The sequence below is a fragment of the Somniosus microcephalus genome, chromosome 34 (assembly GCF_052327205.1).
Source record: "Somniosus microcephalus isolate GS21.2 chromosome 34, FLI_Smic_1.0, whole genome shotgun sequence".
NCBI classification, from domain to species: Eukaryota; Metazoa; Chordata; class Chondrichthyes; order Squaliformes; family Somniosidae; genus Somniosus; species Somniosus microcephalus.
In genome coordinates, this window is record NC_141020.1 from 7,641,971 (window position 1) to 7,667,657 (window position 25,687).

A 25,687-nucleotide genomic window follows, 5' to 3' on the forward strand; every position below is an offset into this window, starting at 1 on the left:
CTAAAGGGATTGAAGGTGGACAAATCCCCAGGGCCTGATAACATGCATCCTAGGGTACTGAAGGAGGTGGCCCTAGAGATAGCGGATGCACTAAGGATGATTTTTCAGAATTCATTAGACTCGGGAACAGTGCCGATGGATTGGAGGGTAGCTAACGTTACCCCACTATTCAAAAAGGGGGGTAGGGAAAAAGCAGGTAATTACAGACCTGTAAGCCTTACATCAGTTGTGGGCAAAATGCTGGAGTCCATCATTAAGGATGAAATAGCGGAGCACTTAGCAAATGGGGACAGGATAGGACAGAGTCAACATGGATTTACAAAGGGTAAATCGTGCTTGACTAATCTATTGGAATTTTTTGAGGGAGTAACTGGTAGAATAGATGGGGGAGAGCCAGTAGATGTGGTGTACCTGGACTTCCAAAAGGCCTTCGATAAGGTCCCACATAAAAGATTAGCATGGAAAATTGAGGCTCATGGGATAAAGGGGAAAGTTTTGGCGTGGATAGGGAACTGGCTGTCAGATAGAAAACAGAGAGTTGGAATAAACGGCTCATTTTCTGAATGGCAGGCAGTAACAAGTGGGGTACCACAGGGATCTGTCCTGGGCCCCCAGCTGTTCACAATTTACATTAATGACCTGGATCAGGGAGTCGGATGCAGCATTTCCAAATTTGCAGACGACACTAAACTAGGAGGGGGGGTGGGCTCAGAGGAAGAGACCAGGAAGCTCCAGAGCGATTTGGACAGACTGGGCGATTGGGCGGATAAATGGCAGATGCACTATAATGTGGACAAGTGCGAAGTTATCCACCTTGGGTGCAGGAACGGGAGGGCAAATTATTATTTAAATGGCAATAGATTGGGAGAGGGGGAAGTACAGAGAGACCTGGGTGTTCTTGTACACCAGTCACTGAAGGCGAGCATGCAGGTGCAACAGGCGGTCAAGAAGGCAAACGGTATGCTGGCCTTCATAGCAAAAGGGTTAGAATACAGGAACAGGGATACCTTGCTGCAGCTGTACAGGGCACTGGTGAGACCACACCTCGAGTACTGTGTACAGTTTTGGTCGCCTCATCTGAGGAAGGATGTTCTTGCCATGGAGGGGGTGCAGCGGCGATTCACCAGGCTGATACCAGGAATGGCGGGAATGACCTATGAGGAGAGACTATGTAGTTTAGGGATGTACACACTGGAGTTTAGAAGATTGAGAGGGGACCTCATAGAAGTGTATAAAATTCTGACAGGTCTAGACAGACTGGATGCAGAAGGAATGTTTCCCTTGCGGGTGAGAACAGAACTAGAGGACATAATTTAAGGATAAGGGCTAAACCATTTAGGACAGAGATGAGGGGGAATTTCTTCACTCAGAGAGTGGTGAACCTGTGGAACTCATTGCCACAGAGGGCAGTGTACGCCAGCTCATTAAATATATTTAAGAGGGAATTAGATATATTTCTACGGGCAAAAGGGGTTAAGGGTTACGGAGAGAAGGCGGGGACGGGATACTGAATTAAAGGATCAGCCATGATCTCATCGAATGGCGGAGCAGGCACGAAGGGCCGAATGGCCTACTCCTGCTCCTATCTTCTATGTATCTATGTATCTATGTAACACTCTGATATACCCCATACCCCTCACTGTAACACTCTCTGATATACCCCACACCCCTTACTGTCACACACCCTGATATACCCCACACCCCTCACTGTAACACTCTGATATACCCACACCCCTCACTTTACCACTCCGATATACCCCACACCCCTCACTGTAACACTCTGATATACCCCACGCCCCTCACTGTAACACTCTGATATACCCCACACCCCTCACTGTAACACTCTGATATACCCCACACCCCTCACTGTAACACTTTGATATACCCAACACCCCTCACTGTAACAATCAGATATACCCCGCACCACTCACTGTAGCACTCTGATATACCCCGCACCCCTCACTATAACATTCTCTGATATACCCCACGCCCCTCACTGTAACACTCTGATATACCCCACACCCCTCACTGTAACACTCTGATATACCCCACACCACTCACTGTAACACCCTGATATACCCCACACCCCTCACTGTAACACTGATATACCCACACCCCTCACTGTAACACTCTGATATACCCCACACCCCTCACTGTAACACTCTCTGATATACCCCACACCCTCACTGTAACACTCTGATACACCCCACACCCCTCACTGTAACACTCTGATATACCCCACACCCCTCACTGTAACACTCTGATATACCCCACACCACTCACTGTAACACCCTGATATACCCCACACCCCTCACTGTAACACTGATATACCCACACCCCTCACTGTAACACTCTGATATACCCCACACCCCTCACTGTAACACTCTCTGATATACCCCACACCCTCACTGTAACACTCTGATATACCCCACACTCCTCACTGTAACACTCTGATATACCCCACACTCCTCACTGTAACACTGATATACCCCACACCCCTCACTGTAACACTCTGATATACCCCTCACTGTAACACTCTGATATACCCCACACTCCTCACTGTAACACTCTGATATACCCCACACCCCTCACTGTAACACTCTGATATACCCCACACCCCTCACTGTAACACTGATATACCCCACACCCCTCATTGTAACACTGATATACCCCACACCCCTCACTGTAACACTCTGATATACCCCACACCCTCACTGTAACACTGATATACCCCACACTCCTCACTGTAACACTCTGATATACCCCACACTCCTCACTGTAACACTCTGATATACCCCACACCCCTCACTGTAACACTTTGATATACCCAACACCCCTCACTGTAACAATCAGATATACCCCGCACCACTCACTGTAGCACTCTGATATACCCCGCACCCCTCACTATAACATTCTCTGATATACCCCACACCCCTCACTGTAACACGCTGATATACCCCACACCCCTCACTGTAACACTCTGATATACCCACACCCCTCACTTTACCACTCCGATATACCCCACACCCCTCACTGTAACACTCTGATATACCCCACGCCCCTCACTGTAACACTCTGATATACCCCACACCCCTCACTGTAACACTCTGATATACCCCACACCACTCACTGTAACACCCTGATATACCCCACACCCCTCACTGTAACACTGATATACCCACACCCCTCACTGTAACACTCTGATATACCCCACACCCCTCACTGTAACACTCTCTGATATACCCCACACCCTCACTGTAACACTCTGATACACCCCACACCCCTCACTGTAACACTCTGATATACCCCACACCCCTCACTGTAACACTCTGATATACCCCACACCACTCACTGTAACACCCTGATATACCCCACACCCCTCACTGTAACACTGATATACCCACACCCCTCACTGTAACACTCTGATATACCCCACACCCCTCACTGTAACACTCTGATATACCCCACACTCCTCACTGTAACACTCTGATATACCCCACACTCCTCACTGTAACACTCTGATATACCCCACACCCCTCACTGTAACACTGATATACCCCACACCCCTCACTGTAACACTATGATATACCCCTCACTGTAACACTCTGATATACCCCACACTCCTCACTGTAACACTCTGATATACCCCACACCCCTCACTGTAACACTCTGATATACCCCACACCCCTCACTGTAACACTGATATACCCCACACCCCTCATTGTAACACTGATATACCCCACACCCCTCACTGTAACACTCTGATATACCCCACACCCCTCACTGTAACACTCTCTGATATACCCCACACCCTCACTGTAACACTCTGATACACCCCACACCCCTCACTGTAACACTCTGATATACCCCACACCCCTCACTGTAACACTCTGATATACCCCACACCACTCACTGTAACACCCTGATATACCCACACCCCTCACTGTAACACTGATATACCCCACACCCCTCTCTGTAACACTCTGATATACCCCACACCCCTCACTGTAACACTCTCTGATATACCCCACACCCCTCACTGTAACACACTCTGATATACCCCACACCCCTCACTGTAACACTCTGATATACCCCACACCCCTCACTGTAACACTGATATACCTCACACCCCTCATTGTAACACTGATATACCCCACACCCCTCACTGTAACACTCTGATATACCCCACACCCCTCACTGTAACACTCTCTGATATACCCCACACCCTCACTGTAACACTCTGATACACCCCACACCCCTCACTGTAACACTCTGATATACCCCACACCCCTCACTGTAACACTCTGATATACCCCACACCACTCACTGTAACACCCTGATATACCCACACCCCTCACTGTAACACTGATATACCCCACACCCCTCTCTGTAACACTCTGATATACCCCACACCCCTCACTGTAACACTCTCTGATATACCCCACACCCCTCACTGTAACACACTCTGATATACCCCACACCCCTCACTGTAACACTCTGATATACCCCACACTCCTCACTGTAACACCCTGATATACCCCACACCCCTCACTGTAACACTGATATACCCACACCCCTCACTGTAACACTCTGATATACCCCACACCCCTCACTGTAACACTCTCTGATATACCCCACACCCCTCACTGTAACACTGATATACCCACACCCCTCACTGTAACACTCTGATATACCCCACACCCCTCACTGTAACACTCTGATATACCCCACACTCCTCACTGTAACACCCTGATATACCCCACACCCCTCACTGTAACACTGATATACCCACACCCCTCACTGTAACACTCTGATATACCCCACACCCCTCACTGTAACACTCTCTGATATACCCCACACCCCTCACTGTAACACTGATATACCCACACCCCTCACTGTAACACTCTGATATACCCCACACCCCTCACTGTAACACTCTGATATACCCCACACTCCTCACTGTAACACCCTGATATACCCCACACCCCTCACTGTAACACTGATATACCCACACCCCTCACTGTAACACTCTGATATACCCCACACCCCTCACTGTAACACTCTCTGATATACCCCACACCCTCACTGTAACACTCTGATATACCCCACACTCCTCACTGTAACACTCTGATATACCCCACACTCCTCACTGTAACACTCTGATATACCCCACACCCCTCACTGTAACACTGATATACCCCACACCCCTCATTGTAACACTGATATACCCCACACCCCTCACTGTAACACTCTGATATACCCCACACCCTCACTGTAACACTGATATACCCCACAGCCCTCACTAACATACTCTGATTCAGCCTATATTACGCTGTTACTGTAACACTGAATAAAATTTCAGATCCGTCGTCCAAGGCATTTCCCCCCTCCCCCAGCTCACCCTTCTGGCCCAGTGCCGATCGATGGGATGTTCCCTGTCTCTTGCCCAGAAAAACGCACATGTGTAAATCTAATCTTCAAAAGAATATATTTCTGGATTCAGGCCTTCCTCAGCATTGACTCATCCTATTGTTCCTGACCTCACAGTCTGCTGTACGTTTAGTTTTTAAAATGCAAATTGATAACTAAAATAGTTTTGACCTCGCTGCATTAAATTTGGCAAGTACCTCTTTCACCATAGCAACTGTGGGTTAGTGCAGTAAAATTGAAGATGGTACCAAATCGTCGTCGTCTTTGTTACCTCTAGAATCGACTATTCCAACGCTCTCCATCTTCCACCCCTCCGTAAACTTGAGCTCGTCGAAAAGTCGGTGCCCCGTGTCCTAACTCGCACCAAGTCCCGTTCTCCCATCACCCCGCTGTGCTCGCTGACCTACACTGGCTCCCAGTCCGGCAACGCCTCGAATTTAAAATCTTCATCCTTGTTTTCAAATCCCTCCGTGGCCTCGCCCCCCTCCCTATCTCTGTAATCTCCTCCAGCTCCACAACCCACAGAGATCTCTGCGCTCCTCTAATTCTGCCCTCTTGAGCATCCCTGATTATAGTCGCTCAACCTTTGGTGGCTGTGCCTTCTGTTGCCTGGGCCCTAAGCTCTGGAATTCCCTCCCTAAACCTCTCCGCCTCTCTCTCCTCTTTTAAGACGCTCCGTAAAACCTACTTCTGTGGCCAGGCTTTTGTTCTCACCTGTTCTAATTTCACCTTCTGTGGCTCGGTGTCAGGATTTTGTTTGATAATCGCTGCTGTGAAGGGGCCCTTGGGCGTTTTGCGATCTTTAAAGGTGCTGTATGAATACAAGCTGCTGTTGTTAGGGACTTGCCACAGTAAGTTCCTCATATGCCATTGATCATCCTGGCCAGCACCTTAGGGTTTGAAGCCAAACGGACTTCAGATGTTTTCTTACTGGGAGGAAATATATTTTTTAAAGTCTGCATTTGTATAGCGGCTGATCGCATCGGAGAAGTTTCACATATGACAAAATTCAGTTGCTTTGCGCCTCCCGTTAGCACCTTAGACGCCATGTCCGACGGGGGTCAGGGTGGTCCTACCTGTGGCCGGGGTGACGCTAATTAAAGGGGAGGTGCCAGGCGGCCATTTTTCTTGCTGGCCGCCTGCCAGCACCTGCCCCCTCTGCCGTCCCCGGCCTCCTCTGACGCCCCCGCCCCCCCCCCGCGGTGTGCCGGCTGCGCGCTCTCTCTCTCTCTCTCTCTCTCTCTCTCTCTCTCTCTCTCTCTCTCTCTCTCTCTCGAGTGTCGGGCTCTTTTGCCGGCACTCCGATCCCTGGCGGCCCAGCTGGGCCCCGGGTCGCGCTGGGCCAGGCCCCTCCCCTTTAAGAAGGGGAGGAAGGACTGCAGTCCCGCGGCGCGACGTGCCGCAGTCCCGCGGCGATATTCACTCGCAGCGCCCCAAGAGGGGGGGCGGGCCGCTTCCAGTAGCACCCCGCTTCCCTCTTGTGGTGCTACCGATGAATTTTGGCCGCGGGGAGGCGCTAAAAGTAGCGCCCCGGTGAAGTTAGCGCCCCAAAGGGGGGGCGCGACTCAATTTTTCCATCTTGTATTCTTAACATTGGCTGTTTGTGGGATGTTGCTGTGCATTTGGCGGTGCTTTTATCGACATGGGTCAATTGGGCTTATACTCGCTGGAGTTTAGAAGAATGAGAGGGGATCTCATTGAAACTTATAAAATTCTAACAGGACTAGACAGACTAGATGCAGGAAGGATGTTCCTGATGGCGGGGAGTCCAGAACCAGGGGTCTCAGTCTAAGGATAAGGGGTAAGCCACTTAGGACTGAGATGAGGAGGAATTTCTTCACCCAGAGAGTGGTGAACCTGTGGAATTCTCTACCACAGAAGGCAGTTGAGGCCAATTCATTAAATATATTCAAGAAGGAGTTAGATATATTTCTTAAGGCTAACGGGATCAAGGGATATGGAGAGAAGGCAGGGACAGGGTACTGAGTTTGGATGATCAGCCATGATCTCATTGAATGGCGGAGCAGGCTCGAGGGGCCGAATGGCCTACTCCTGCTCCTATCTTCTATGTTTCTATAGCAGCAGTGACTGCACTACAGAAGCTATTCCTCGGTGGTAAAGCAACTTGCGGACCTGTTGAGCTGTTAACGAAATGCAAGTTCTTCCTCATTGCACTCGTTTTTGTCCTGTTGATTTTCGGGACGCCCTGAAAGGGCCGGTGCATGAATGTTTCCGTAACTCTAAACGTGTTTCTTTCTTTATTATTTTTTTCACTTCACTGGAAACTGTGTCACGGCCTGGGAATGTTAATGGCAGAAGGTCGATTGTGTGGAGTTTCCCTGGCCGCGGGCCAAGCCAAACCAAACCAGGGAATGGATGAGCTCATCAGTTTAACGGGGGCCAAAAATATACTGGCTGATGGATGTGAAGAGGCTGTGAGGGAATCGGGAGCAGGGAAGCGCTTAATGAATGCTGAAAGATCTCTCGCAGTCCCCACTGAGCTGGGTGGTAAAACTCAGGGCCTCCTTGGCATACGCGGGGGGCCGGGGTCTGTCAGAGTGCTCCAAAGCCAGGGGCTGTATCGAGGGAGGCAGGAGATTCAACAAACCTGTGGCGGGAACCTGGGTTTGCTCTCCATAATGACCTTGATAGCTTTAATCTCGTCGCTCTTTGGTTAAACCTCGCAACTCAAGCTCGGAGCCGAAGGGAAACTCCAGTTTTTTAATGAGAGTGGCATAAGGAGATCGATTCAGATTTCGCAATCGCTGTTACTCCCCTCTCCCCTCGTGATCTCTTGTACGCTCTTCTCCTCCTCCCCCATCCCTTACCCCTTGGATTCTAGTCACAACCGAGATGCAAATTCAAACTTAAATTGAGCGCAAAAAAAATCCAGGCTGACGCTGCCGCTGAAACATAGAAGATAGGATAGGAGCAGGAGTAGGCCCTTCGAGCCTGCTCCGCCATTCAGTGAGATCATGGCTGATCATCCAAATTCAGTACCCTGTCCCTGCCTTCTCCCCATATCCCTTGATCCCTTTAGCCTCAAGAAATATATCCAACTCTTTCTTGAATATATTTAATGAACTGGCCTCCACCGCCCTCTGTGGTAGAGAATTCCACAGGTTCACCACTCTCTGGGTGAAGAAGTTCCTCCTCATTTCAGTCCTAAATGGCTCACCCCTTATCTTTAGACTATGACCCCTGGTTCTGGACTCCCCGGCCATCAGAAACATCCTTCCTGCATCTAGTCTGTCCAGACCTGACAGAATTTTATGGGTTTCGATGAGATCCCCTCTCAATCTTCTAAACTCCAGTGAGTAGAAGCCCAATCGACATAATCTCTCCTCATACGTCATTCCTGCCATCCCAGGTATCAGCCTGGTGAATCTTCGCTGCACTCCCTCCATAGCAAGAACGTCCTTCCTCAGGTAAGGCGACCAAAACTGCACACAATACTCAAGGGGAGTGCCGCACTGTCTGAGATGCCGTCTTTCGGTTGAGGCGTTAAACCGAGGCCCCGTCTGCTCTCTCAGGTGGACGTAAAAGATCCCGCGGCCACTATTTTGAAGAAGAGCAGGGGAGTTCTCCCCGGTGTCCTGGGCTAATATTTACCCCTCAACCAACGTCACTAAAAACAGATAATCCAGTCATTATCACATTGCTGTTTGTGGGATCTTGCTGTGCGCAAACTGACTGCCACGTTTCCTACATTACAACAGTGACTACACTTCAAAAAGTACTTGATTGGCTGTAAAGCGCTTTGGGACGTCCTGAGGTCGTGAAAGGCGCTGTAGAAATGGAGAAATTGTCCAGATAAACAACCCCTGCTGTGAGTGAAGTCCGCCGGAGTCTTGGGCAGTGCCGGGCAATCTTAACGTGTTTTTAAAAATGTTCTTTTTAGGATCCCGTGCCGCTGTTTGAAGTTTACACCGAGGAGCTAGCCCAGGAACTGAGCAGGCAGAGACTGTCGGAGCCGGTGATCGTAGAGAAGAAATCGTAAGCAAGAATGGGCCCTTTAAGATCTACAGAGCAGCAGGTTATATGACCAGTCTTTCTCTGAGTAAGGAAGGGGTGGGAAAGGGTTAACCGCTAGGGAGAGGGTGGTAAAGGTGATGAACATCTTCCAGCAGCCCTGCCTGAGTCAGGGCCGACCGCAGATAACGGAAAAACTGAGAGAGGAACTCTCCCCCCTGCGGTTTTAACATCAGAGTTTGATAACTAAACCCACAAAAACATGTCTGGCGCATTATGGAGTTATAGTTTATGTTCACCTGAGAGGACAGACTCTCCTTGTCTCTACGTCACTGAATAGTTCGGAGGTTGTGAGGTCAACGCCTATCAGGTATCTCAATGTGGTTCCTTACTGTAACATCAGGCACATCGTCATTTTTTTCCCCTGTCTTTCATTCTGCCAGCGCATTCACACCTCATAATAATAATTCAACTTTATTGTCATTGTACAATGCACAACGAAATGTGATCTTGCAAGCTCCCATGAGTCCAGTACAAATAACATTAAATGTAAATAGCACCGTCCTGGGAGAAGCAAAGCCGCTGCATCTGTGCGCGCCGCCATTCCATTTCCACCATTCCTCCTGTCTGACAATCTTCAGCCCAATGCCTGGGCCTGCTCACCAACCACCCCTCCTCAGGGCTCCTTCTGTGACCTTCTGCACCTTGTCTTCCCTGATGGTCACCCCTCCAGGTACTAACCAAGCCTGGCTCTGCTTAGACTTCCAAGCCTTGCCAGTGACCCTGTCCCTAGTCCCAGGAACAGGGCTTCTAGAGTCATCTTTTGTTTCTTAACCTGCCCCATTACCATCTCGTCTCGCCTTGACTATCCCTTAATGTCTCTTTACTTCTCCTGCCTTCCATCCTATCTCAGACCTTCCATTTTGTTCTTTCACCCCCCTCCCCCATTTCCCAGCCCCTAAAACCTGTTTCATTTCCTGCTTTTTTTCCCAGTTCTGACGAAGGGTCTTCGACCTGAAACGTTAACTCTGTTTCTCTCTCCACGGATGCTGCCTGGCCTGCTGAGTTTTTTCAGCGTTTTCTGTTGTTATTTCAGATTTTCCAGCATCCGCAGTATTTTGCTATCGTATCAGCCACATGGTGGTGAGGTGAAGAGGTTGCACGGAACAGTCCCTTGGAGCAAGAGTTTGGATATGACACTGGATCGAGAGACTTGCATCTTTACATCTGTAATTTATTCCATAAAGCTCTCCCTCCTCTTGCTTTAAGACACTCCTTAAAACCTCCCTCTTTCACCAAGCTTTTGGTCGCCTGCCCTAATATCTCCTTATGTGGCTCGGCGTTGACTTTTGTCTGATTTACATAAGAACATAAGAATTAGGAGCAGGAGTAGGCCACTCGGCCCCTCGAGCCTGCTCCGCCATTCAATAAGATCGTGGCTGATCATCGACCTCGACTCCTCTTTCCCGTCCGATCCCCATGTCCCTTGATTCCCCTCGAGTCCAAAAATCTATCGATCTCAGCCTTGAATATACTCAAAGACTCAGCATCCACAGCCCTCTAGGGCAGAGAATTCCAAAGATTCACCGCCCTCTGAGTGAAGAAATTCCTCCTCATCTCAGTCCTAAATGGCCGACCTAACAGGACTAGACAGACTAGATGCAGGAAGGATGTTCCCGATGGCGGGGGAGTCCAGAACCAGGGGTCACAGCCTAAGGATAAGGGGTAAGCCATTTAGGACTGAGATGAGGAGGAATTTCTTCACCCAGAGAGTGGTGAACCTGTGGAATTCTCTACCACAGAAGGCAGTTGAGGCCAATTCAAGAAGGAATTGGATATATTTCTTGAGGCTAAAGGGATCAAGGGATATGGGGAGAAGGCAGGGACAGGGTACTGAATTTGGATGATCAGCCATGATCGCATTAAATGGCGGAGCAGGCTCGAGGGGCCGAATGGCCTACTCTTGCTCCTATCTTCTATGTTTCTATGACCCCTTATCCTGAGACTGTGACCCCTGGTTCTAGACTCTCCAGCCAGGGGAGGGGAAACAGCCTCTCGGCATCTGTGAAGTGCCTTGGGACTGTATAAATGAAACTTGTTTCCAGCTTGCAAAATCTTGGTTGGGGTGTGCTACTGATCTGAGTGGCAGTACAGATATCTCCGGCCACAAATGGGTTAACAATGTTGGTTCGATTTCCGGGATCATCTTGTTGTGTAGTTTTTTTTGTTTGTTGAGACTCCCTAGATAACCGTTCCTGCGGGGATTCCCCCACCCTGGGGCTTTCCGTGGGGCAATACTCTGGTCAACTGTTATTGAGGTAAGGTGTGCAACACAAAAGTAATAAAACACCACAAATCTCCCTCCGACGAGAGGCTGCTTAGCAACTGGCAAAGCCCGAGTATGTTTTTGGAACTTTCTACCCGTGCCCTGTCATGGAAATAAACTGACTGTCGAGTCGCAGCAGCTTGTCCCTCCGTGCTTTAACATCTTTTCTTTCAACGGCAACAACTTCTTCTTAGGCAGTCCCTCGGGAACCGAGGATGACTTGCTTCCACATTAAGAATGAGTTCTCAGGTGACTGATGAGTCCAATGCGGGACCTACAGTCTCTGTCACAGGTGGGGCAGACGGTGGTTGAAGGGGTGGGTGGGTGGGGTGTGCTTGGGTTAACGTGCGCTCCTTGCGCTGCCTGCGCTCCTTCCGCTTGCTCCCGGCGAAGAGACTCGAGGTGTTCGGCACCTTCCCGGCTGCTTCTCCTCCACTTTGTGCGGTCTTGGGCCAGGGATTCCCAGGTGTCGGTGGGGATGTTACACTTTTCCAAGGAGGCTCTGAGGGTGTCCTTGAAGTGTTTCCTCTGCCCACCTGGGGCTCTCTTGTCGTGTCGGAGCTCCGAGTAGAGCGCTTGCTTTGGGAGTCTCGTATCGGGCATGCGGACGATGTGACCCGTCCATCGGAGCTGATCGAGCGTGGTCAAAGCTTTAATGCTGGGGATGTTGGCCTGAGCGAGAACACAACCTGCATTTATATAGCACCTTTAACGTAGTAAAACATCCCAAGGCGCTTCACAGGAGCGAGTATCAAACAAAATTTGACACCGAGCCACATGAGGAGATATTAGGACAGGGAGCTTGGTCAAAGTGGTAGGTTTTAAGGGGCCTCTCAAAGGAGGAGAGAGAGGTAGCGAGGCGGAGAGGTTTAGGGAGGGAATTCCAGAGCTCGGGGCCCAGGCGGCTGAAGGCACGGCCGCCAATGCTGGAGCGATGAAAATCGGGGATGCACAAGAGGCCAGACTTGGAGGAGCGCGGAGATCTCGGAGGGTTGTCGGGCTGGAGGAGGGTTACAGAGATAGGGAGGGATTTGAAAACAAGGATGAGAATTTTAAAATTGCTGGACCGGGAGCCAATTGCAGGTCGACGAGCGCAGGGGCAATGGGTGAACGGGACTTGGCACGAGTTAGGATACGGGCAGCAGAGTTTTGGACGTGTTGAAGTTTATAAGGTGAGTGTAGCTCTCGCCGTGGCTGAGTGGGCAGATGTGCGAGCGACTGTGGTACTGAGTCAAACAGACCATATGGCACCTTAGTCCGATCCCCACTTTGTGTTAAGTGAGCGGATCTCAGTTGGGGGGACAGCAGTGGGTGGGCGGTCCAGCTGACCTCAGCAAGGCCAAGCCAGGGCTCCCCACTCCTGATCTCCAGCGTGCTCAGAGGATCGGGCCGTGCGGCGAAGCCCTCTGCAGGTGAATAGCAGGGGGAGTTCTCCCCGGTGTCCTGGGGCAAATATTCATCCCTTAACCAACATCACTAAAAAACAGATGATCTGGTCGTTAGCACCTTGCTGTTTGTGGGAGCTTGCTGTGCGCAAATTGCCTGCCGCGTTTCCTACACTACAACAGTGACAACACTTCACAAAAAAAAGCATTTCATTGGCTGTAAAGGGCTTTGGGACGTCCTGAGGTTGTGAAAGGCGCGATAGAAATGCCAGTCTTTCTTAGAGTTTCTGATATTTTTGTACATGGAAGCCCTTTCTCATTCTGTGCTTATCATCCCTCAAGCTCATGGTATTATTTAATCATCCGTGTGTTGCTCAGGGGAGGGAGCAAGTTAAAAATACACCACCACAGGAGCCTAACAGGATGTGACGCAGGATCCTTGCGCACGTTGTGAGCTGCGAGCTCAGCTCGGAACCAAAGCCGCATCGCCACAACAACAGTTCATTTGCCTGGAACCTTGGCACACAAGCAGTCACTTTTTAAAACAAATAATCCATGCTGAACAAGGTCAGGAGCGTCAGCGGTGGGAAGTGGAGCACTTTCCCACTTCAGAGCCCAATAAAAAATCTCCCAGCCACAGGTACATGCATGGGTACATCCACAGTTAGGCTCCCTCTACACTGCTCCAACAATGTGATTTATTAAAGATTATTTATAGGAGGCTTCAGATAGCGCTATCATCTAATTTAACTGCACTGCCCTGTCATAGAATCGTACAGCACAGAAGGAGGCCATTCGGCCCATCGAGTCTGCGCCGGCTCTTTCGAAAAGCAATCCAGTCAGTCCCGCTCTTTCCCCATAGCCCTGCAATATTTTCTCCTTCAAGTATCAAATCAAATCAAATCAACTTTTATTGTCATTGTTAGTGCACAAGTGCAGTACAACGAAATGTAGGCTTGCGGCTCCCGAGAGTGTACAATTTGGATTAGGACACTTAAACATTCAACATACATTTATACATTTGGCTTGCAGTATATTAGCATAAATATGACCATAATAAAGTGCATTGGCAGATGTGCAGGCTTTAGTGTTTATTTGTGGAGTTCAGTAGGATGACAGCCCTGGGAAAGAAGCTGTTCCGAAATCTGGTCGTACGGGTGCGAATGCATCTGTAGCGTCTTCCAGATGGCAGGAGGGCGAACAGACTGTGGCTGGGGTGGGTAGGGTCTTTGATGATGGACCGTGCCCTCTGTAGGCAGCGTTTCTGGTATATATGCTCTATGGTCGGTAGCCGGGTGCCGGTAATGCGTTGGGCAGTTTTGACTACCCGCTGCAGGGCTTTCCGGTCATGGGAGCTACAGCTGCCATACCATACTGTGATACAGTTTGTCAGGATGCTCTCTATAGTGCAGCGGTAGAAGTTAGAGAGGATCAGGGGTGACAGATTACATCCCTTCAGCCTCCTCAAGAAATATAGGCGCTGCTGGGCCTTCTTCACCAGAGAGGAGGTGTTGAGGGACCAGGAGAGGTCTTCCGTGATGTGGACTCCGAGGAACTTAAAGTATTTATCCGACTCCCTTTTGAAGGCTACTATTGAATCTGTATCCACCACCCTTTCAGGCAGGGCTTTCCAAATCCTCACCACTCGTTGTGTAAAAAAGTTTTTCCTCCTGTCGCCTCTGGTTCTTTTCCCCAATCACCTTCAATCTGTGCCCTCTGGTTATCGACCCTTCAGCCATTGGAAACAGTTTCTCTTTATTTACTCTTATCTAGGCCCTTCATGATTTTGAACACCTCTATCAAATCTCCTCTTAGCCGTAGTCATAGAGTTATGCAGCACTGAAAGAGGCCCTTCGGCCCATCGTGTCCGCGCCGGCCATCAAGCCCCGTCTATTCTAATCCCATTTTCCAGCACTTGGTCCGTAGCCTTGTATGCTGTGGCGTTTCAAGTGCTCATCTAAATGCTTCTTGAATGTTGTGAGGGTTCCTGCCTCTACCACCCTTTCAGGCAGTGAGTTCCACATTCCAACCACCCTCTGGGTGAAAAAGTTTTTCCTCAAATCCCCTCTAAACCTCCCACCCCTTACCTTGAAACTATGCCCCCTGGTTATTGACCCCTCTACTAAGGGGAAAAGTTCCTTTCTATCTGCCCTATCTAGCCTTCTCTGCTCGCCGCACTGTCCTGTATATAATCTAACGTAACACCGCACTGTCCCGACCTATTATAACTTCCAACGTCGAGCTGTTTGTGATGACGTGTTCTAATATCGGCAGACAGCTATGCCATGGTGGGCGATAGATTTCGAGTTGACGTACTGTTGATGGATTGTGCGGATGGGGAATGATCGGAATGCTACGCACGGTGCAATGGGAAAGATATCTTCGGGGGGGGGGGGAAAAGAGGTGAATCTAATCTGCATGTTATGTGCAACCTGGTCAGTTTTATTGCCTGCATTGCACACAATAAGACCTTAAAATTAGCAGTCTTAGAGAGCTGGTGTAATCTGATTGACGTTTGGGAATTGTCTCTCGGCGTGGAGTGCGACCCTAAGCAGTCACATCTTGGGAGCCCCGTCACTCAACCCGGGATTCAAGTACAGGAGCAAGGATATCTTGCTGCAGTTGTACAGGGCCTTGGTGAGACCACACCTTGAGTATTGTGTGCAGTTTTGGTCGCCTTATCTGAGGAAGGATGTTCTTGCCATGGAAGGAGTTCAGCGAAGATTCACCAGACTGATACCTGGGATGGCAGGAATGACGTATGAGGAGAGATTGGGTCGATTGGGCTTATACTCGCTGGAGTTTAGAAGAATGAGAGGGGATCTCATTGAAACTTATAAAATTCTAACAGGACTAGACAGACTAGATGCAGGAAGGATGTTCCCGATGGCGGGGGTGTCTAGAACCAGGGGTCACAGTCTAAAGATAAGGGGTAAGCCATTTAGGACAGAGATGAGGAGGAATTTCTTTACCCAGAGAGTGGTGAACCTGTGGAATTCTCTGCAACAAAAGGCAGTTGAGGCCAATTTATTAAATATATTCAAAAAGGAGTTAGATATATTTCTTAAGGCTAAAGGGATCAAGGGATATGGGGAGAAGGCAGGGACAGGGTACTGAATTTGGATGATCAGCCATGATCTCATTAAATGGCAGAGCAGGCTCGAGGGGCCGAATGGCCTACTCCTGCTCCAATCTTCTATGTTTGATCCCATCGAATGCTGTATTATATTACTTTTCTTTCTCTTTTTTTCCCTTACCCCCTCCTTAAAGGCACCGACTCTCGCTGAGGGTGCAGCCCCATTGAGCGCCAGTACAGCACTTTGCATTTATATAGTGCCTTTAATGTAGTAAAACATCCCACGGTGCTGCACAGGCGCAATTATCAAAGAAAACTTGACACCCACTGAGCCACAAGCCAAGGTGAACTTTTTTTTATATTCGTTCACGGGATGTGGGCGTCACTGGCAAAACCAGCGTTTATTGCTCATCCCCTAATTGCCCTCGAGAAGCTGGTGGTGAGCCGCCATCTTGAACCGCTGCAGTCCGTGTGGTGAAGGTGCTCCCACAGTGCTGTTAGGGAGGGAGTTCCAGGATTTTGACCCAGCGACGATGAAGGAACGGCCGATATATTTCCAAGTGAGGATGGTGTGTGACTCGGAGGAGAACTTGGAGGTGGTGGTGTTCCCGTGCGCCTGCTGCCCTTGTCCTTCTGGGTGGTAGAGGTCGCAGGTTTGGGAGGTGCTGCCGAAGAAGCCTTGGCGAGTTGCTGCAGTGCATCTTGTAGATGGTACACACTGCAGCCACAGTGCGCCGGTGGTAGAGGGAGTGAATGTTTAACAACAGAGAGTCTAACCACTGCCTCTTAATATTCAACGGCATTACCATCGCCTAATCCCCCACCATCAACCTGGAGGGGAACTTACAGGTGGTGCTAATCAAGCAAGCTGCTTTGTCCTGAATGTTGTTGGAGCTGCACTCATCCAGGCAAGTGGAGAGTATTCCATCACACTCCTGACTTGTGCCTTGTAGATGGTGGAAAGGCTTTGGGGAGTCAGGAGGTGAGACACTCGCTGCAGAATACCCAGCCTCTGACCTGCTCTTGTTGCCACAGTATTTATGTGGCTGGTCCAGTTAAGTTTCCGGTCAGTGGTGACCCCCAGGATGTTGATGGTGGGGGATTTGGGGACGGTAATGCCGTTGAATGCCAAGGGGAGGTGGTTAGACTCTCGCTTGTTGGAGATAGTCATTGCCTGGCGCGAATGTTACTCGTCACTTATCAGCCCAAGCCTGAATGTCGCCCAGTTCTTGCTGCACGCAGGCAAGTAATTGCTCTCAGGCTTAAGTTAATGCTTAGGAGAAAGACCGAGGTGTGGAACTCAACCCCTCCCTCCACAAGGGCCCATGCTTGACTTCCGCTCACTGGCTGTAATCATGAATTATCGGTGTACGGGCGAAGGTGGATTTCAGATGCACAGTTTCTCCCCCCCCACCCCCCTTCACTCTTCCTCCCCGTCAAACATGCATTTATATAGCACCTTTAAACTCCCAAGGCCCATTACCACACACATATGGCGCTGGGATGTAAAATAAGATGCAAACACCCTCGGGAATAAAGTTCTATTCATTTATTTGTTTTTCACATTGGTTCCAAGGAGCCAGGAAGAGCATTAACTGACAACTGTTTGCCACCTGCCATTTACAGGTCCGCAGCTCCAGTCTGTAGTTAAGTTAATTATTTACATTACGTACACTTTATACAAAAAAAGTTTAGCTTCATAATCCAGGCTCACTGCAGCACCTGATAATTTAAACCACAACCTCAAAACTGTGGAGCTCCTCACACACTTCCCTTCTTTCCTTACTTCCGCAGACTTTTCAAACTGAAGCCTAAGTTGCTGCAGGTAGTTCAGCTGGTTAGGGGGGGTGGGGGGGAAGTGAGCTGTTGAGTAGTACGGATTAGGAAAGCCCCAGGCTCGATTCGGGGCCTGTGCCGAGTTAGCAGATGTCGATGGGGAAACTACGGTTGGCTTCGGGTCAACCCCCCACCCCGGGGGTTAAGGAGGGGACATTTAAAATCGGGGCTCCTATTACGCAGTGACCCCCCTCCCGCCCGCTGCTGAAGTGTTGCAGCCGCACTGAGTAACAACAGGACCGGGCTCAGCTGTGAAGCCCAGTCTAGGCTCACAATGGTCGACCTGGGGTAAGGTGTTGGAGGGAACCTGTGGAAATAAACAAAAAGAGCCAAAGATTTCAGGACAAGGAAAGCAGAGAAAAAAAAATATATATATATGTATGTATCCTCATCACGACTTTCCGATTTACCTCAGCTTTTCTCCAACCCTTTCCAACCTTGCTTGGTGCCTGGTTGGGTCCGGGGACAGATACCTTTCCATTACAGCTTTCTGCAGATAAATATTTGTAGTAAATAAGCAAGATTTGGGAACCTAACGTTGGGTTTCACACCCGAATGATCATGCTACACAGGCCAATAGTGGAGACGGTTAGAGCCTTTGACACTTTAGGGGGAACGGTGGCATAATGGTTATGGCACTGGACTAGCAATTCAGAGGCCTGGACTAAGGATCCGGAGACACAAGTTCAAAACCCACCCCGGCCGCTGGGGAATTTAAATTCAGTTCATTAAATAAATCTGGAATTAAAAAGCTAGTGTCAGTAACGGTGACCATGAAACTACCGGACTGTTGTAAAAACCCATCTAGTTCATTAACATCTTTTAGGGAAGGAAATCTGCAGCCTTTACCCGGTCTGGCCGATGTGACTCCAGACCCCCAACAGTGTGGTTGACTCATAACTGCCCCTCCGAAACGGCCTCACAAGCCACACCCACCATCTTCTCAAGGACAATAAATGCTGGCCCTGCCAGCGACGCCCACATCCCATGAACGAATAAAAAAAAACTTGGAGGGGAGAAAAAGAGGTTGTAGATAAGACATTTGAGCAAGATACAAGGATGTTGACCGAAGGAATGGTCAAAGAGATAGCTTTTGAGGAGGTTACAACTGCACGGTAGAACAGAGTTGGAAGAACGAAGAGCCCCCCCAAGTTGGCTGGGCTTAGGATTTGACGATAGACAAAGTGATTCACAGACACAGCTCTCGACAACAACAAAATTAGAGTCTCCTCCCCTTCCGGAACTTTCCATCTAAAAAACAGGGCGTGGCCAGCTCTCAATTTCCCAACCAGCCAGCCATTACACAAATAAAAAAATTAGTCGGGACAACAATCGCAGACAATACAGAGTGGAAATGATGATCTTTAAACAAATTCTTAAAAGAACTATTATTTGACAAGACATTTCACGAATACCAAGTGCTTTCAGTTTCCTCAACTTTTGTTATAAAAATATTAATTTTTAATTTAAAAATAAAGTAAAAAGAACTCCCGAGCATAGATCTGACCCAGGGTCCAAATCTCCGCCATCACTGGACAGGTGGGACGACGCGCCTCGAGGGTTCCTCAACTTCCAGGCGTTTTCAGGGCAACATCCGTTCACTGGCTCGCGAGGGAGAAGGCGCGCCATCACGTCAAGGCTGGGAGCGGCTTGCTCACACCTCCCCCCGCCCCAACCCTCCTCGGCTTTCGATCCATCGACAGGTGGGTCGCCATTCAGTCCTTGGTTCCCGCCTGGTCACTCGGCATGGCGATGCTGCTGCCCAAGATGGCGGACAGCGCCTCGCTGCCGTTGGCGAAGCCCGCCCCGAAGACGTAGTTGCTCAGGTCGTCGTCGGGCGGGGACATGGACAGGTCGTCGACAGTCATCAGGACGTTGTAGTTTTCGTCGAGGGAGGAGCTCAGAGCCTCGGCCTCCCGACAGTTCCTCAGCTCCTCCGGCTGGCCGTAGAAGCCGCAAGCCGACGAGCCGGACGGCTCGTCCTTCATGTAGCACGGGTTGTACGGGTCATCCTGCAACTGTGCCAGGGGAATGTCAGGATAGGGCCCCCTCGCGGCAGCAGCTGCTCCATACTCCCGGTTAAAGCAGTTCCAGGGTTTGGGCGCTTGACTCAATGGATAGTGTTCGGCAAACTCCTCGCCTTCCTTTTTAGCGAAATTATGAACTTCAACATTAGCCAGAAATTGGAAATCTGAAGGACAGAATCGGTTAAAATCAGTGAAAGTTCTTCAGTAAAATCTTTACTGAAATTAGCAAAATCTTAGGTAGAGAGAGAGATAGAGATACACACACACACTCTTGTTTAAACAGCACTTAATTATCCGGAATGCCGAGTCCAAGTCCAGATTAAAAAAGAGTTTACTATACATATATAAAATAAATATATATAGATCACAAAAGACTGAAGCGTGCAGGTACCAGGGACTTCAGTTACGTGGCAAGACTGGAGAAGCTGGGTTTGTTCTCCTTAGAGCAGAGAAGGTTAAGAGGAGATTTAATTGAGGTGTTCAAAATTCTGAGGAGTTTTGATCGAGTAAATAAGGAGAAAGTGTTTCCACTGACAGGAGGGCACGGATTTAAGATAATTGCCAAAATATTCAGCGGGGAGATGTGTTTTTTTTTTAAGAAATGCAGGGAGTTATGATGATCTGCAATGCGCAGCCTGAAAGGGGAGTGGAACCAGACTGAATAGTAACTTTCAAAAGGGACTTGGATAAATACTTGAAGGGAAAAAAATTATAGGGCTATGGGGAAAGAGTAGGGGAATGGGACTAATTGGATAGTTCTACCAAAGAGCCGGCACAGGCACGATGGGCTGAATGGCCTCCTTCTGTGCTGTATGATTATCTTCCACTAAAATCCACATTCTGAGCTCCGACTTTTAAAGTTTAGATTTTTTAAAAAGTTTTAATATTTTCTTCTAAGCTCCAATGAACAACACCAAGTGGTGGTCCAGAGATATGAAGGCCAGAAGGGTCCATGTCAATTCCCTGTCCTGTGCCTAGCTAGCTCACCTCAACCAGGGTAGCAAAGGTGCTACAATTGGTTTCAATGCCCAGAGACGGTGTTGTTTGGGGTGGGGGGGGGGGGGGGGGGGTCGCACAGCGGAAAACAGCACCTCCCAAACCCGCGACCTCCACCGCCTAGAAGGACAAGGGCAGCAGGTGCATGGGAACACCACCACCTCCAAGTTCCCCTCCAAGTCACACACCATCCTGACTTGGAAATATATCGGCCGTTCCTTCATCGTCGCTGGGTCAAAATCCTGGAACTCCCGCCCTAACAGCACTGTGGGAGCACCTTCACCGCACAGACTGCAGCGGTTCAAGGCGGCGGCTCACCACCACCTTCTCAAGGGCAATTAGGCGTGGCCAATAAATGTCGGCCTTGCCAGGAACGAATATTAAAAAAAATCAGCCAGGGTTTCTACTGACCAGGAAGGGAGACAGGAAAACTACTTTTCTATCTAAGTGGAGTTGCTTACGGTCTACCAATATATATCATAAGAACATAAGAAGTAGGAGCAAGAGTAGGCCATACGGCCTCTCGGGCCTGCTCCGCCATGCAATAGGATCATGGCTGATCCGAATCTAGACTCACGTCCACTTCCCTGCCCTCTCCCCGTAACCCCTAATTCCCTTATCAGCTAGGAAACTGTCTATCTCCGTTTTAAATTTATTTAATGTTGCAGCTTCCACAGCTCTCTGAGGTAGCAAATTCCACAGATTTACCACTCTCTGAGTGAAGAAGTTTCTCCTCATCTCAGTTTTGAAAGGGCAGCCCCTTATTCTAAGATTATGCCCCCTAGTTCTAGTCTCACCCATCAGTGGAAACATCCTCACCGCATCCACCCGATCAAGCCCCCTCACAATCTTATAAGATCGCCTCTCATTCTTCTGAATTCCAATGAGTAGAGGCCCAACCTACTCAATTCTCCTCCTTTCAATTCATGGCGTGGCAAACCACCTTATTATTAGAGCTCAGCCGTTCAAGTGTAATGTCATTAAGCACTTCTTCACACAAAGGATGGTGGAAATCGTGAACTCGCTCCTCCAAAAAGCTGTTGAGGCTGGGGGTGTCAACTGAAATTTTCAAGACAGAGATCGATAGATTTTTGTTAAGCAAGGGTGTCAAGGGATAGGGAGCAATGCGGGTAAAAGGAGTCGAGGTGCCGATCAGCCGTGATCTAATTGAATGGCTTAATTCGGTTCCTATCTTCCTCTGTCAATCTCATTGAAATATAGACGATTCTGAAGGGGGATTGACAGAATAGATGCCGAGAGGATGTTTCCCCTGGCTGGAGAGTCTAGAACCAGGGGTCACAGTCTCTGGATAAGGGGTCGGCCATTCAAGATTGAGATGGAGGAGGAATTTCTTCACTCAGAGGGTGGTGAATCTTTGGAATTCTCTACCCCAGAGGGCTGTGGATGCTGAGTCGTTGAGTATATTCAAGGCCGAGATCGATATTTTTTGGGACTCTTAAAGGAATCAAGGGATTGGACAGGAAAGTGGAGTTGAGGTCGATGATCAGCCATGATCTTATTGCATGGCGGAGCAGGCTCGAGGGGCTGAATGGCCGACTCCTGCTTCTTATGTTCAATACTCGCTGTCTCGTCTCCCAGACATCCTAGCGAGGAGTCAGCACCTTCAGCAAAGGGGGAGGGGGTGGGGGGGGGGGGGGGGGGGGGGAGCGGTGGTGAAATACACCTTCACAGCAAAGTGGTGACCCTTCTGGTCTACCAATTTCTACCTTTCCCCCCCCCCCCCCCCCTCATCTCTTTCAATTCACTGCATGGAAATCAAGCTTAGAACTATCATCACATCTGTCCTATGGAGATTGCAGCTGGTAATTGAGGACATGGCAACCGCCCCACCATCACCAGGGCCCATTTCATTTATTCCTGCAAGCCGTGTGTCAAGCGCCATTCAAATGAAAACTTACCTTGATTCCCCATTGTCTGCTTCTGCCGCACTGCCGGGTCTGTCGAAGTAGTAAAACTGGAACCTGTCACGGGGAAACAAATTGAACGGCAGGTTTATCGTGTTGGGTCTGGAACCAGGATTACCAAAAGCGGAGTGAATATTGACGCCACGGTGTCAGCCAATGAGATGGAGGCAGGGGGGCGGGGCTTATGGCATCAACTTACAAAGGCTCATGAACAGAACTACAGCAAATAGAGTCATAGTCATACAGCACAGAAAGAGGCCCTTCGGCCCATCGTGTCCGCGCCGGCCATCAAGCCCCATCTATTCTAATCCCATTTTCCAGCACTTGGTCCGTAGCCTTGTATGCTATGTCGTTTCAAGTGCTCATCTAAATGCTTCTTGAATGTTGTGAGGGTTCCTGCCTCTACCACCCTTTCAGGCAGTGAGTTCCAGATTCCAACCGCCCTCTGGGTGAAAAAGTTTTTCCTCAAATCCCCTCTAAACCTCCTGCCCCTTACCTTGAAACTATGCCCCCTGGTTATTGACCCCTCTACTAAAGGGGAAAAGTTCCTTTCTAGCTACCCTATCTATGCCCCTCATAATTTTGTACACCTCAATCAGGTCCCCCCTCAGCCTTCTCTGCTCTAAGAAAAACAACCCCAGCCTGTCCAGCCTCTCTTCATAGCTGAAGCGCTCCATCCCAGGTAACATCCTGGTGAATCTCCTCTGCACCCTCTCCAATGCAATCACATCCCTCCTATAGTGTGGCGACCAGAACTGCACACAGTATTCCAGCTGTGGCCTAACTAGCGTTTTGTACAGCTCCATCACAACCTCCCTGCTCTTATATTCTATGCCTCGGCTAATGAAGGCAAGTATCCCATATGCCTTTTTAACCACCTTATCTACCTGTCCTGCTGCCTTCAGGGATCTATATACACGCATATGCAGAGTCTCCCAATTCCAGCGGGGTTATTTCTCCAGCAAAGTGCAGTGGGTGGACGATAGTTACACAATACCAATTACGGGCGTAAAAATCGATCCCAGTCAGTCACTTACAGCAGCGCGGTCTCCAAGCGTGATTGACTGTGGGAGGCAGGAATTACCCAATCATCTCTATTCTAGTTGTGGAGTCACTATATGCAGCCTTATTAAAGGGCAGGTCACTTCTTAAAGGATAAATCATTCGTCCCTCTTCTGGAGGTCAGAAAGCCTCCATCGCCACCCACCGCAACTTGGGAAAGTGCACGGGATGGGGACAGCAGCATGTGCAGGTTTGACCGAGATGTCCCCCCCGAGTTGAATATCCTGTTCAGTTCTGGGCACCGCGGGAAGGATATATTGGCCTTCGAAGGGGTGCAGTGCTGATCCCAGGGCTTAAATTACGATGACAGGTGGCATGAACTTGGGTTTGTATTCCCTTGAGTTTAGAAGTTTGAGGTGATCTGATTTTTTTAAAAAATTTTTATAATTAGTTTATGGGATGTGGGCATCGCTGGCAATCGCCCTTGAGAAGCTGGTGGTGAGCCGCCTTCTTGAACCGCTGCAGTCCGTGTGGTGAAGGTGCTCCCACAGTGCTGTTAGGGAGGGAGTTCCAGGATTTTGACCCAGCGACGATGAAGGAACGGCCGATATACTAAGTCAGGATGGTGTGTGACTTGGAGGGGGTGGTGTTCCCATGCGCCTGCTGCCCTTGGTTCTCAATGGCTCAACAAGATGAGAGCTCTCTACCATTAAGAGTGTCTAGTCCAGAGTGTGGGCCAGTCTTGATGGTTATTTCCATAATGTCGTAAAACCATCATGAATAACACTCACATTCCCACAGTGCAGCCTTTAAAATGAAAACAGAGTGCATATAAGATTCTGAGATGGATTGACAGGGTAGATGCCAAGAGGCTGCTTCCCCCGACTGGAGAGTCTAGAACCAGGGGTCACAGTCTCAGGATAAGGGGTCGGCCATTTAGGACTGATATGAGGAGAAATTCCCTGCCCCACTGGCGCACCGTGGCTGCAGTGTGTACCATCTACAAGATGCACTGCAGCAACTCGCCAAGGCTTCTTCGGCAGCATCTCCCAAACCCACAACCTCTTCCACCTAGAAGGACAAGGGCAGCAGGCGCATGGGAACACCACCACCTCCAAGTTCCCCTCCAAGTCACACACCATCCTGACTTAGTATATTGCCGATCCTTCATCGTCGCTGGGTCAAAATCCTGGAACTCCCCCCCCCCCCCCCCCCCTCTAACAGCACTGTGGGAGCACCTCCACCACACGGACTGCAGCGGTTCAAGAAGGCGGCTCACCACCACCTTCTCAAGGGCAACTAGGGACGGGCAATAAATGCCGGCCTTGCCAGCGACACCCACATCCCATAAACAAACTTTTAAAAATTCACTGCGTGGTAATCAAGCTTATAGCAGTTATCATCACATCTGTCCTATGGAGATTGCGGCTGGCTGTCGAGAACGTGCCAGTTAATGGGATCCGTCCCGCCATCTCCAGTGCCCATTTAATTTATTCCTTTAAGCCGCGTACTAAGCACTAAATCAAAATTACCTCGGTTCTCAATGGTCTGTTTCAGTCGCGCCAATGGGTTTGGCGAATTATAACTGGAATCTGTCACTGGAACAAAAAAAAGTAAAATTGAACATCAAGATTTAAAAAAAAAAAATTGTCAGGAAACACGTTTATTAGAGGGCAACTTTAATTCACCGCTCCACTCCCACTCTGACCTCT

The 25,687-nt window shown here is 49.3% G+C and overlaps 1 protein-coding gene across 1 annotated transcript in view; it reads right to left on the minus strand.

Annotated features, from left to right (window-relative positions):
- Positions 1–17,723: 17,723 nt before the first annotated feature.
- The window catches only part of LOC147096712 (uncharacterized), a 55,613-nt gene continuing 47,649 nt past the window's right edge, over positions 17,724–25,687 (minus strand). Inside the window, 3 exon segments of the mRNA XM_085973313.1 lie at positions 17,724–20,216; positions 22,968–23,030; positions 25,508–25,573. Of these exon segments, the coding sequence (XP_085829439.1) occupies positions 19,741–20,216; positions 22,968–23,030; positions 25,508–25,573 (605 nt within the window). The 3' untranslated portion in view covers positions 17,724–19,740.